The 14,746-nt window shown below is 46.1% G+C and overlaps 1 protein-coding gene across 3 annotated transcripts in view; it reads left to right on the top strand.

The window, feature by feature from the left end:
- Tead1 (TEA domain transcription factor 1) overlaps positions 1 to 14,746 on the top strand; it is a 223,269-nt gene that overhangs the window by 70,121 nt on the left and 138,402 nt on the right. For all 3 annotated transcript variants that reach the window (XM_076941024.1, XM_076941035.1, XM_076941030.1), the window contains exon 2: positions 7,272 to 7,527. In XM_076941024.1, the coding sequence (XP_076797139.1) occupies positions 7,272 to 7,527 (256 nt within the window). The remainder of the gene's footprint in view (positions 1 to 7,271; positions 7,528 to 14,746) is intronic.

Raw genomic sequence — 14,746 nt, forward strand, 5'->3', positions numbered from 1 at the left:
TTGGTTAGACCTGTTAGGATTCTGGGGATACTCTTGGGGATTTGTCTGTTAACCTCTGGGCATGGTTACTAGTTTTCATCTTGAGACATTGATGGCTACTGGTGGGGAACTCACTGTGGTCATCTCTTGGAGCTGGAAAGAAGATCTGTGTCTGTGTTGAAGTCTTTCTCAGGGAGAGTTGTCTACTGGGTGTATTCATTACGCTTCTCTTGCTGTGACAAGATAGCTGGCAAAAACAGTTTATGGAAGGAAGGGTTTCTTATGGCTCACATTTCAAGGGGTTAGCCCATCATGGCCAGGAAGGCACCCTGTCAGGAATTTGAAGCAGCTGCTCACACCAGGTCTGCAGCCAGGAAACAGAGAATAACAAATACATGTTGAGCTTTCTCCTTTTTACTCAGTCCAGGACCGTGGCACATGGATTGTGCCATCCATGGTTAGTGTGAATATTCCCATCTCACGAAGTTAACCCAACCTGGGTGACCTGTCACAGACAGGCTATCTCTCCTAGATGATTCTAGACCCTGTCAAGTTGACAGTCAGTATTAACTCTCATGTTAGAGGTTCTGGACTGTGTCTGCAGTCTTCATCTTACTGTGTTCACTGTGTCTTTACGTCAGGTTTTTGCATTGGAGAGGCAGGGTGGGATAGACTGCCTGATACTGGGTAGATGGCTCCATCTTTTTTGAGGAATTTACGAGGAAGGAGGAACTGTGGTCACCTTAATAGAGGTGGAGGAAAGGACAAGATTGCTGTTCTTAGTGGTTCATGAGTGGAGAAGGTAGTTCCTTTATCAACCAGTAACAGTGAGGTAAGAGATGTCTTAAATAAAGTCAGTCAAAGGTTTTTTTGAGCTGCCACCTGGGCACATACTCAAGACTGGAGGGGCTGGGAAATGGAACATCTCAGGATGGTATGTTGGGTTGCCAGAAACAGTGGACTAGTAAAGAGGCATTGACATGAAGGTGGAATTCTGTGGACAGGAAGGCAAATTTTGAAATTAGATTAGGAAAGATTAGTCTTTCCTTATTGGAGCTCACGACACTAAACAGGACTCACTGGTTGCTGCTGGCTGTGTGGAAGACATTGCTTCAGAGACATTGCTTCATTCTAGAGATTTCTGCCATCTCTAACAATTACACATAGTCTTTAGTTCCACCCCTCTGGCTGCTGAGCCTCACATGATTAGGCCACTTGTTAGCAAGGTTTGTGAGTGTCTGAAATGATAGGAAAATAATTACATGCCCCACTTTACATATGCAAAAGCAATTAACTGTCATTAGTGCCCAGAATTCCTCCCCACTGCCCAGGGAGGTGAGTTAGTCAGTGTCCTCGCTATTCATTAGGAATTAATTAGACTGCTTGATGATGTCAGCTGTGGACAGAGTTGGGAATTCAGCACTGCCTTCCTCCGGCCTACTAAGGATGGCCAGTCAGTTTGATATGCCTATGGATTCACTCCTTCTGGACAAAAGACTCAGATTCTGTGAAGCTCTTGACTTAGGACAACATCCATCTCTGGACCTTCTAAGGTGGGGCTCATGCCCAAGGTCTGAGCATCGATGAAGGGCCTGCAGACTCGAAATCTTTGTCTTATTCTCCTGGAATCCCTGGGAAGCTGTAGAATTGTATTTAGATATGCTGCCTGAGATTACATTGGAAAGAAAGTTCCTTACCGCCTTGGGCTTTGTGGGTTTTTTGTTTGTTTGTTTGTTTTGTAGTATGGCTTTGTCTGACATAAAACACCTGGGCCTTTGTGAAGATCATTGTGACCTTCAAGCTGTCCAATCCGTGGTCAAGCTGAGTGCTATAAATACCCCTCTGTGTGGTTCCCTTTCCACCCGTTCCCTCAGTGGCTCCTGCTTCTGGCACCTCTTGAGCTAGTGTAGATCTTTGCTTATCAGCTCTTCACCCACCCCCAACCCCATCCCTCAGCCTTACCAGTTCCTCCCTTTTGGAAGTTCTTTCTGGGACTTCTCCGGCCACTCGGTCTTCACATTACTTTGCCCTCTCCTGCTTTCTCTCTACAGCTCTGTCTTCTAGTTCTCTCTCCTCTCTGGCAGTCCAAAGATGAGGGAACTGGAGAATGTTAGAAGCTCCTTTAAATAAGGTTTATGATAGCAGCTTACCTCGTAGGATCTACTAGTTGTCAGTAATAATGGCTGCTAGATAGGAAGTGGGACTGTGCACACTCTGCTATGTGCTATCTTTGACATCTGTCTAATATGGTGACCACCCTACCTCCCTCCCCTTCCCACCATTTTCTTGTGGTATTGTGGATGACCCGGGACCTCAAACATGTTTGCTATTTAAGCACTCCACCACCAAGCTCCATCCCAGTGGTTCCCCCTTCTCTCTCTCTCTCTCTCTCTCTCTCTCTCTCTCTCTCTCTCTCTCTCTCTCTCCGTCCCTCCTTCTCTTCTCTTCTCTTCTCTTCTCTTCTCTTCTCTTCTCTTCTCTTCTCTTCTCTTCTCTTCTCTTCTCTTCTCTTCTCTCTCTCTCTCTCTCTCTCTCTCTCTCTCTCTCTCTCTCTCTCTCCCCGAGAAAGGGTTTCTTTATATATCTCTGGCTGTCCTGGAACTCACTCTGTAGACCAGGCTGGTCTCGAACTCAGAAATCCACCTGCCTCCCAAGTGCTGGAATTAAAGGAGTGCACCACCACTGCTAAGCCCCAGTGGTTTCTTTAAGTACTTTATATTCAGTGAAAATTTAGTTAGCATGAGTTTGGGGGATGAGCTGCTATGCTCTCAAAGCATGCTCAGGTCACCTGCGTGATGTCCAGTCCTTTATTAGCTGCTTCTGTATCAGTATTGTGTCAAAGAAGATGTTAGGTCCCTTTTTTCAAGTACCTTGGGGTACAGTTAAAGGGCATAGTAACACAGTTCTGTTATAGGCACTGTCTGGGAATATAGGATGATGGGTAGATGGATGAATTGGCCTCCTTCGTGGTTAACAGTGGCCACTGAGGCTCATGGGATGCCATTCTGGGTTCTTAGGCAGACATCTAAGTCCAACTCGTAGACTGGCTTCTTTCCTGTTTTCATAGACAGTTAAGACATTGACTAAAACAAGGTTTATGGATTTTCTTGACCCTCATGCTCAGTGACTTATTAACCTTAAGGCTGCTTTTAATGAAGGGGTAAGATGTTTACATGGTGAGTGCCTCACGGGAATCTGTGAAGGAAACAGCACCTTCTCTTGTCACATGTCACCCCATGAAGAGTGGCGCTGGTGTCAGAAGTGCCTGCATTTGCTCTCCCCTCCCTTCTGTCCCAGGGCTCTTGGAATAGGCTGTGTGGGTCAAGTGCACTCTTGTGATTCTTCTTGATGTGTTGGTGGGTCCTGGGAAAGGAATGTCTGTGATGGGAGGGTGGCTGTCTAGCTAATTAGCAGGCTGCTTAGGTTATTCTTAACAGCTGTGTTTCAAGTATCTCAGGCTAGGAGATTTCAGGGGACGAGGGGCCTACTGGATGGTGGTGTTCATGATGAAACTGAGGTCCTCTGCACTACACATGTTTTTGTTGGTTTCAACAGTCTTTTCTTGGAGACAATTCAATTCAGAAGGATATGAAAACTGTAATTTGTGAGGAAGGTTGATCTTGGGTGGATACTAGGAAACTAGTTGTCAACAATCTGAAATTTCTCTTTGGCTTCTGAAGTCTTATTTTAAGATGCAAATATTTTGTGAATTGATTTCCTGATTAAGTGAGCTTTCAGGGGAGGCACTTCTATTCCTTCTGCCAGTTTTTTGTAGGTATTTTGACCTCATAGCATGCTGTTATCTGGAGAGGACAGACTGGAAAATGAATGTGTGGTTTGTCAGATGACAGAATTCTTCCTCTTACTTCACTTAATCTCACGGCAGTCTTGCTGCAGTTGCCTTTCCCCATTGCTTTTCTGCTTTAGAATAGAATCTAGTATCTCTGTTTCGTAAGAGAAATCTTGAGCTTCAAAAAGATGAATTTAGTTTGAGCCACGTGGCTTGTGACTGTGTCAAGTTTAGGTTCTAGATCCAGTTTGAATATCTCTCTCTCTCTCTCTCTCTCTTTCTCTCTCTCTCTCTCTCTCTCTCTTTCTCTCTCTCTCTCTCTCTCTCTGTGTGTGTGTGTGTGTGTGTGTGTGAGAGAGAGAGAGAGAGAGAGAGAGAGAGAGAGAGAGAGAGATTTGAGATTGTGTTTGCAGAGGGAGGAGAGAGTTCTTTATTCTGAATTGAGGGAAACTGGACTTTGACATTCAAAAGATGTGTGGGGAGAGAAAGACATCAGCTCTGCAGATAGTCTGTGAAATCCATTATATTCTGTTGTGGTGGTGGTGATTGAGACCAGATCTCACTTTTTAGCTCAGGTTGGCTTTCATTTCAGGATCCTCCCAGCCCCACCTCCAGAGTACTGAGTTGAGAGGTGTGTGCTGCAGTGCCTGACTTGATTAGATCTTAATGTTGGTAATAAGCAGGTGCTTTTTTTTTATATGCATTCAAATCAAGGTAGATTGAGCAGTCACCAGTTCTACATATGTAGGATGCTCATAAAATGTGACTGATACTCTCAGAGTCACTAGAGCGACAAGGACAGTTTCTAGGATGAGGTGGCTTTGGAGCTGAGGAATGGAATGCCAGGATGGTTATTTTGGTATCTAGTATGGGGAGTTTTCTCAGCCAACCCCCACCAGCCTTGTGATCGGAAACTCTGCCCATACAGAGGCTCATTTTACAGTTGGGTTGTAAAACCAAGGGCCTGAGTAGCTCTAGATTTTGTATCTGGTATTTTCTGTCTCATGTCCAGAGAAGGTAACTCCATCCCCCTGAGCTCTAGTAGACCCAATTTCAAGAAGCTCTTCCCTTTGCTGAATCAGAATGTGGGAGTGCTTAGAGCTGTGTTTGTATGCCCTGGGCGGAGAGATCAATTAATTTGTGTGATGCCTAGCCTTAGAAGCAACTTGCATGTTGTCAGACAGTCTTTGCTGCTAGTCTTTTGAATGAGGTCATTCTTGGTGGACAGTTTGGCTAGTGGACAGGCTTTCCTTACCATGGGATCTTCTTCTGAGCATCACAGAGTTGAGTTGATCCCCACTTTGGGATTACAAATGCATTGGTGAAGGGTGAGCAGAGTTATGAAGGTCTGTAAGGATCCCAATGCCTGGTCAGGCCATGGGAAGTGGGTCTTGAGGGAAGCTGACCTAAAGGACAGATAGACTCTCAAGGGTGAATAGGTTAAAGTCAGTGGAAGAAATAGCTTTTGACCTAATTGGTTGAACAGTTTCAGCACACCAGTGTGATTGATGATGGGAGGTGCTGAGGAAACAGTGAGTGTCCTCCCACTGGTGACATTCCAGCATAGCCTGTGTGACCAGCTGGGGAGATGGTCTTAAAACTTTGGGTGGGGGTTGTTGGTATGTTTTTTTTCTGGAGACTTATTTTTGGTTGTGTAAGATCCTTCTTCCCAGGCCTGTGAGGGCCCAGGCCTCTCAGCCCTCACTGTGCTGAGTTTCATCCCTTGGCTATACTGGTTGAGCACCCACATGTCTTATGTATATCTTTAAATACAGCCTCCTTGGATGATTTCATTCCACTGTGATCTGTCCTGGCTTGGGCTATAGTTTACATGTCGTGTGCATTGTTTTGTTTGTTGGGGGAGAGGCTAGCCACTATCAAAGTGTTCCCTCCTGTTCTCATAATTTCTCCAGTAAGCAATCACTATAGTGGTTACAACTTAGCTCAAATTGTATAGAACTCTCAGATCCCAACCCAAAATGTAATCACTTGAAAATTCAAAAGGCCCACGAGGCAAGCACTCATAGTTCATCTGGAGGCCAGTCACAAAACCCTTTCTTGTTTCATAATTTATACCTTGACACTGCCATATTTTGAAGTCCTGAGTAAGCATATGTGTGTTGGTAAGGGGCTGTCAGTATCTTGCTGACGTGTTCTCTGAATGATGGCTTGTTGGTAACAGTTGAAACTAAACATGCTAATTTTTTAAAATGCTAATGCTGCCAAATTGAAGAAGTCAAGGTGAGGAGCCCAAAGCCACCCATCAGTTAGAACACGGATTTCCCAGTATTCCCGAGTTTATGTCTCTGGGGTTTGTTGAAATCCAGATTGGGAGAACAGGTGAGAGGATGCAGTAGGTAGAGGCAAGGGAAGAACCTCGGGTTTCTGCTCAGCTGACAGTGCCCTGGAACATGGACATGCTTTTCTTTGTTTTCTTGTGTTGAAATACTGCAGGGATGTAAGTGGGCAGCAGTGATCACGTGAGACCCTCCCTGCTCAGCACACTGTGGTTCATTTCTCATTTCCCAGGAGCAGGTTTCCTTCCTTCTTTTGGGGAGTCCTTTGCATTAATGATCTGATGTGGTTTTCACAAAGCAATATTGATATGTTAGTGTGTACCCAGCAGGGAATACTGGATTTGATCATTTTCAGGTTGGTGTCAAGCCTGTGAGTGACATTTGTTTAGAAAGCTTATCCCCTTGTGACTATAGGGGGGCATGTATAATTGAAGGAGAATGCATCTACATGTTTGGAGAAAGATTTCTTGTGGTTCTGTTATCTTCATTGCCCTAAAACTTAAGGAAAGATTGCTCCTCAGGTTCCATGTAATCAGGAATTCAGAGTATGCTACAGGGCTATGGGATGGGACATTCCCACAAGAGTGGCAGGTGTAGGAGGGGACGGGACTAGTCTCTGTTTCATGCAGAGTTAGCATTTAGGACCCAGTGACCTGACTCCACAGGGTAGCATCCTCAAAGATTGATGCCAGGGTCTAGGTCAGCTGGCGTTGCACCTCAGTAGGGTAAGGTCTGCAGCACTAAGTGCTCTCATTTCTTCTGTCTCCCACTCTTGCATCTCGATGGCCTTTATTGAGATGGCTTGGTATTTCACTTAAGTTGTCGATTTCCAGAGTGAATTCTTATAAACTTGTTCTGCTGTGGGAACTTGGCTATCTTTGAGGTCCATTTGTAAGGTGTGAGCACTTAGTAACAGGTTTTCACATGAGTCTTGCAGATGGGTAGCTCTGAGTGAGTGCCATCAAGCTGAGAATTTTCTCTCATCCAGCAAGAGTACCCAACTTCAGTCAGCCATTAATGTTTTTGTAGGGTACTTAACATGACATAGAGTGAACAAAATCATCTGGGAATCTTGGAATTCCATATTCTCCAGGAATTATTGTCCACATAACACTATCGATGACCTGAGAACCTACTATGCAGCTTGTAGGAACATTATGTTGATGGCACCCCCAGCCTCATACAATTTTATCATTTCTCTTTAGGTTTGTTTTCTTGAAAAGGCTCCAGGCTTCGGCTTGGAAAATCCAACCGCCAAAATTGAGCCCAGCAGCTGGAGCGGCAGCGAGAGCCCTGCCGAAAACATGGAAAGGATGAGCGACTCGGCAGATAAGCCGATTGACAACGACGCAGAGGGGGTCTGGAGTCCTGATATTGAGCAGAGTTTCCAGGAGGCCCTGGCTATCTATCCGCCATGTGGGAGGAGGAAAATCATCTTATCAGACGAAGGCAAAATGTATGGTAAGTGGCATGGAACATTCCTTTCAGGGCCTCCAACCTGCCGAAGTGGAAGGGGATGTTTTCTGAAGGCAGCTCGGATGCTCTTTGTAGAATGACATTTGCCTATCCCAGGGACCAGGGCTCCACTACAGAGGAGGATCCTGGGATACCATCCCTAGGGGTTTTCTCTTCTGGATTCACAGGCCTTCTGACAGATGCTCTCAGGGTTCAGGTGCCACAGTGGCATAGATGCAGGAGAGAACAAGTTCTTCAGCATACTCCCTTTATCTCAAGGGAGCATTGTCATTCAGCTCCCCATAGCTGGCGTCAGGAATCGGACTGAGTCTCTTGAGTCCTTCCCACCCTTGCAGGAAGAACCTGTGATTTAGATTTGTGTTTGAAATCTATTCTTTTTATTGGCTGAGGATGTGGCTCAGGCTGTTCTTAGCAGCACGAACCTCTAGGTTTAATCCACAGCACTTGGAAAACTAGACATGGCAGCACTCACACTGTAATCCTAGCACTCAGGACGTGGAGGTAGGTTGACTAGAAGTTCAAGGTCTTCCTCCACTACATAGAGAATTTTGGCCAGCCTGGACTGCATGAGACTCTGTCTCAACATTATATCCCTCTAAAAATACTGAAATCCTCCACTACAGGAACAACGCTGTGCTGGTCAGATAAATAATTAGCCTGTTTCCATTCTTGCTTTCAACTTGTAGTTGAATGACTAGTTGAGATGTGTTGTTGTGTGTCCTGTCCTGTCCCATCTGTCTTTCCCCAAATGCATGTGCCCAGCTACCAGCTTCCCCTTCCTTGATGACTGTCCTCTGAATAGGTTCTGAGGGAAGCTGCACGAGGGTGAGGAAGGCAATCCCAGCTTTCCAAATGACTCTGGATGCCAACAGCGTATGTCCGCCCCCTAGCTAGTGTGAAGCTTACTTCCACAGGGTTGGGACATTCTCTCTTCCTTTCCAGAATGCTCCCAGCTGCAGACCTGTGGTTTTTGGCTATCTACCTTTAGGGAAGCAGATGGCAGGTGGTTGCTTGTACATAGTGCTTGTCTAATTGAGTTGACAGAGTTTGTGTTGTCACCAAGTCTAAAGAGATACAGCCAGCATAAATTCTAGGAACTGGCTCATCCACTACTCGAGGCGCTTAACTCAACATAGCAGTGATTTATTTCTCAGTAATTCCCACTATTTCTGTAATAGGGTGTTGTACCTTTAACCCCGAGTGTCTCTGTCAGGAGCCCAAGGAGGCTGTGCTCAGACCAGCAAAGGCTTCTGAGGGGAGAGCAGATGGTAGCACAGCTGCCACCAGCTGTGCCCCGCCTGCCCTCCCCCTTCACCACGGATGATGTAATGGAAACAAAGACACTTTTGCTTTCTGTGGCACTGAGCCTCTCAGCCTGTCATGCACCCAGGAGTGAGAACCCAAACTTGTGGCATTTGTTTTATGATCTTGTGCATTCTGCTGTAGCCAGAGAATCCTCTTTTTATCTCAGCTAGTGAAGTCAGGTGGAAACTGCTCAGCTGCTGTGGGTGGACAGTTTGCAGGCTTCAGGTGTCCTGCGACCTTTCTTCCCTGGCTTCTCCTTCTTCAGCCTTCCCCTGAAGATTCGTTACATGTGGTTAAGTGTAGCTTTGGTGTGTTGCACCCTGAAGCTCCCACTTGTTTGCTCAGAAATAGTTTTAATCTAAATTAATGGCATAAGACGGATTTGGTAGTGTACACCTACAATCCCAACACTCAGGAGGCTAAGGCAGGAGGATAGTGGGAGTTAAAGCTATCTCGTGAGATCATGCTTCTGAAAACTGCTTTTTCTCTCCATTGAGATTTTCTTTGTGAATAGTTGCCTACTTTGCCTATAACTCAGTTGTAGACTTTTTATGTGAAAATGATGTTTAAGATCTCTTGCTAAGAACTGAATCCACGGAAGCTTCAGATTGGCATTATTCTTTCAACAATTAACCTGATCACATTTGTGCTTGGTGTTAGTGTATTTTTGGGCTCCTGGGAAAGATGGTCAAATAAATGAAGACCACAGGTCCTTGGGGATTTGCCATATTGGATATTGTGGCTTGGGGATATGAAATTCGGGTGATTGGATATTGGTAAGTTTGGTGTTGGCTGTGGGACATGTCTCTAGGAGCAGGGTATTTCTGCTTCCAGTACTTCCCAGTACTTCCCAGTTGTATCTGTTTTTGAGTATGGGTGCCTTTTTCCTTAAGTCAACACTATCCTATTACTGTCTGTGTTGGTGGCCAGCCAGATTTAAAATGAAGCAACCGTTTCTTTTTTTTTTTTTTTTTTTTGAGCGTGCAGCCTCAGGAGTCACAATTCACTAGGGAGGAAGAGTCTAGTATGGTTGTGGGTTTTCACAGGGCAAGAGAGTACACAACCTGTAGGGTTTTGTTCCTGATCAGGAAGAGGTGGCTTTTCTGCACTAGCCTTGCAATATCTCCATCTCTCTAGGGAGGAAGCACTCCCCTCGGCTCCCTGTCTTTGTGGCATATGATAGAATGCCTGGTGCTATCCTGGAGGGAAGTGTGGTAATTCCTGGGCTAGTGGAGTTGGAGACTGCCTTCCTTTAGGGGATCTGCTTTAACATTGTCAGGGACTTTTGAGATCAGAGAAAGTTGACTCTCCTCAGTGCTACCTCAGCCAGTTAGGGACAGACTCATGTGAGCCAGTGTAAGGCCAGGGTCACCCTTTGTGATCAAGCTTTTGCTATCACACACAGGAATCTGAACATAGGTGGACCAGGAGTCCGCAGTCCCCTTGAACATCCTTGTTCTCTAAGACCTTTGAAAATGAATGCACTGTGAAGTCAAAGTCATATCCAAGTGAAACACCTGGTGTGTGTTCCTTGAGGATTTCATTCCTCCATATCTGAGCATTTACGGAGTTCTCCAGGTTGTCACGAGTCCTGAAACACTGGAAGAGGCAAGGTCCAGTGATTTATTTTGGTAATGAGATTTACATCATGGTTGGTAGGAGAGTAAACGGAGACTGCTTTATGATAAGCTTTCATCCCTTGGAAGAGAAATGGCTTAATTTTCTGTTACCTTGGACAACAGGCAGCTGAGGCTATGTAGCTGCCCTCCCGACTCTGTGTGCCTGGACGTCTTCTGTGCTCTCTGATGGACAGCTCTTGCTCTTGGTTGCTGCCTCTGACTTTGCCCTTAAGCTGCACAAACCTGCACCTTTCCTCTTTCGTTTCTTAACCCATTTTTGCATAGCTGTGTGTTTCTTTTCCTGGGGGGTAGAGAGGGAGGATGGGATGGGAGGGAAGTTTTCAGTGAACATGCTTCTCTGAAATTGGATTTCAGAGGAGTACACCACAGTTGAAAACAAAATCCCCCCCCCCCAAAAAAAACCAACAACCAACCAACAAATCCCTCAAACTGTGATCCATGGGAATACCCGAATTTGTTCCCTTTGTAACTGAAGACACAGTCTGACAGTGTGGTCACATGTCTTTGGAATTCTTCAAGGATCAAGACAGAAACCAGTTTGCAGTGATTGTCGGCCCTAGGGGCAGACAGGTGCAGCACTTTAGCAGTTTAGACTGTGTAATTAATATGAATCCTGGCCCAGCACTTTTAGGTCTCAGGCTTTGGGCAAGTTGTCTTAGTTCTCTAGTGTTTCAAAGTATGAAGCTACAAAGTACAAAGTACAAAGGAGGGTGCTAAATAGACCCAACTTCAGAGGATTGTCACAAAAAATTAACTGAAGACAATATGATGTGGGGCTGCCCACCGTGCTTGGATAGCATCTTGTGTACAGCTGAGTGCTATTTAGTGTTTGTGAACTGAAAGCAGAGCAGACGTTTCTGCCTTAGTTGACTGAAGGCTCTGTATGTTATTTGCAGATGACATTCCTGAGAGCTCCGAGGTGCTGTGGTGAAGGGGTTGGGTGAGAGGGACAGCATAGTCTGAGGATAAGGTGACTGGAAGGTTAAGGTCCAGGTCTGACTAGCTCCAGAGCCTGGGCCACCCCTACTGTGCTTTCTATCCTTCCCTTTTAGAGGCCATTACACAGCAACCCAGCCAATTGCTGTTGAGCACCAGCTGTATGCCAGCCTCATGCTTGTGGTTGCCAGGATGAGGGCTAGGAACCAGACAGACAGTCATGTCCCTGCCCTCATGGAGCTGTCACAAGTTCACTTGCCGGCAACTGACCTGAGGTCAGGGCTGGGTGCCAGAGATTTCTGGGAAGTCTGAGGACGCTTTGAAGATGGTCACCTTCCACTTAGCCTTTTGAAGCCTGTTCTTGGCTACCAAAGTCCAGGACACCTGGCCTGCTGCTGGCAGGAAGAGAACACAGCAGGGAGGGTCCAGATCACAAGGCTGGCCCTGGTGCTGGCCAGGAAGATGTCTGGAAGGTTCTAGTATCCTAGGTCGCTGCAGGCTGACTGGGCACAGCCATTGGTAGGCAATGGCTTTCTCTTGTGAGCAGATGCCTGTAAGCTCCTTCTTGAGATGGGTGGGAAGCAGGGGATTCCTACCTCCAGTTGTATGTTTGGATTTTTTTTCCTGTGGTGCTGGGGATTGAACCCAGGATCTCATGCATGCAAGACAAGGATTCTGTCAAATGATCTATGTTGTGTGTGAGGGGTGGGGTGGGAGTGGGGGTGGGAATTGTTTCTTGTTAGGATGCTAGACTTACTTACTGGTCAGTCCCAAACAGCAAACTAGTTCAGGAAGACGGAAGATGTATGTGTGCCTCTACCCCACTGCTGACCTATGCTTTGCCAGTCATGCACAGACTATGGAATTGCCTGCTTGCTGGCCTGGTTTTCAAGGGGCTTGCTTAGTGAGTCAGAGCATCAGCAGGAGAGGGCACACAGGTAAGAGCACAGCTGTGTGCTAGTCAGTCAGCTTGGTGGCAGGAGGAGGATGCAGTTAGTCCCCAGTTGCTGCTCAGCCCTGAGAACCATTTAAGGAGAAACAGGACTGTCCGTGCTTCCACATGAAAACTGCTCTCATGGTTCATTTTTGGGATGAGGAGGATGGTTGAGTCTGTGGAGCTCCCAGAGTCCCTTGTATATAAATGACTCCAGTGAACTACAGTTACTGGTCCTTAGGAAAGTGTCTTTCCTGGGTTGAACATACTCTTGCTAGTTCTTCATCTAGGCATCCTATGGCATCTTTAACTTTCTTTTCGACCTGTTGTTTCAAGTTGATCCGTTAGACTATACAACACAGAGCTTTATACTGGAACAAGCAGGAAACCGGGACTCTTATTTTCTGCAGGCTTTGTTGTAGGGTCAGACATAGTAAAGTGTCTTCAGTGTTTGGTGCTTGTGCTCTGAGAACTTCTTCCATGGGAAGAAATGCTGTGAAAGGGGACGAGAAGAGAAATGCATTCACTTATTTTGTTGCGTAGATGAGGGTAGAGGAGCCCCTTTTTTTTCTTCTTCCCCAGCCAGTGTTGGTGATTATACTTGAAGTATTAGGAAGGAATTCTGACTCAAATAGGGACACAAGGAGAGCCAGGGTGAGTTCTAGACTCCTCACTGCAGATGAGATGAGTAATAGGGGATTTTGACCCAGTTTGGTTCCTGTGAGAATAGCCAGTGTCATCAGTATTCTGATTGGGAAGTAATGTGGAGGGGGTGGGAGCAGACATGCAGAATTTATTCCCAAGGTGTGTGGTTTAGGATTGGGTCATGAGGGAGGAAAAGGGTTAAAAAAATGCTAAGTCATTCTCAACTTCTTCTACCCTTTAATGCTTTGCTGTGACCATGGACAACTGGGATTCTGAAGATGCATGCAGATGTAGAAATCACTGAGGACTGACCATGAGTGGGGCAACATAAGGAAAATGGATGATCTGTTCGAATTGCCTTAGAATGGTGTTGTCTTGTTTAGTCCTCCTAACATGCAATGATAAACTCCAGGAATCTCCATTTTGCAGCTGAGGAAGCTTGAGGTCCTGGCAAGGTCAAGTTATTTTTCTAAGGTCACACAGCAAAGAAGCTGTGAAGTAGACATTTCCAACCAGGGTGGTCGATTACAACTAAGCATGCATATTTTGTTCTGGAGATGCATGGGTTAGTGGGGAGGGAGGGAGAGAAAATGATTGGGAATTTCCGTATGTATATTTGAGAGTAGGTGAGTGAGCAAGTGAGAATGAGAGACAGGCAATTACCTGCTCTAACTTTGAATTTTGGGAAAAGAACCACTTAATGGTTTTCTTTGGATTATAGATCTCTTCTGGCCAGAGACGGTGAAGGCATAGTTGCAGGCTGTAGCAGATGACTTCATACTCGTTAGCCTTGTTCAGAGTGTTGTAGCTGTAGACCTTGGCAGGAGACTTCACATGACTTGTGGAGTCTTAATTCAGAATGGTGGGATGAAGGGGTAGGCTCCTTGCTGTGAAACAGCATGATTCTGAGCAGGGAAATGAGTGTGCCACCTGGGCACCTACTATAAACGCTTCCATGTAGCTTGGTACTTGGTGGAGGGCATGTACCAAGATGTCTGGCGCTCATTCTGAGGAAAACCTCTGCAGTGTTTCAGGAAAGGTAACATGGCTCAGCTTGCATGTTATAATGCCAACCCTGCAGGCAAAGATGAGTTCAGTGCCTCTTGCAGGCTTCCATTGGCATTGGTGCTGGTGCTGGAGTGTGGCTTGGGGATGGTTTACGTTTCCAAGGTGGAACCCATAGAACTGGCTGACGGGAAGTGGCTTGTGAAAGAAGAGGTTTATGCTGGGGTTATACCCCTGGGTGCTGGGGAGGTAGGTGGACTATGAAATGAGATGGAGAGTGGAGACAGGAGAGGCAGGTTTGGGAGAGGGTGGGAAGGAGGTGCCGTGCATCACATGGTTGTTCAAGGTATCTGTCGGTGTGGCTTCTTGCCCTGTGGGAAGTTGGGGACTCAGGCTTAGAGCTCAGGCCAGGACGCCTGCTGAGGAGAAGCATAGTAGAGCAGTGGTGGCAGCCACTTGTGCTGCCAGGTTAGTCATTTAACAAAGCCGAAACTGGTGTGGATTAAATGTTACTACATTTGTATTGCATTGTACACACATATATAGAGCTCAGGCTAACTTTCGGCCCTCAGTTCTTCTCTTCTACCATGTGGGTCCAGCTCCGGCCATCAGGCTTGGAAGGACAAGCACCTTTACCTGCTGAATTATCTTGCAGGATCCTGACATAGGTTTAAAATGAAATGTCTAGAGCTGTGGGGAGAGAAAACAGATTGCTTCCTATGGGTCTCCCCTTCCCAGT

This window comes from Arvicanthis niloticus, chromosome 1 (assembly GCF_011762505.2).
Source record: "Arvicanthis niloticus isolate mArvNil1 chromosome 1, mArvNil1.pat.X, whole genome shotgun sequence".
NCBI lineage: Eukaryota > Metazoa > Chordata > Mammalia > Rodentia > Muridae > Arvicanthis > Arvicanthis niloticus.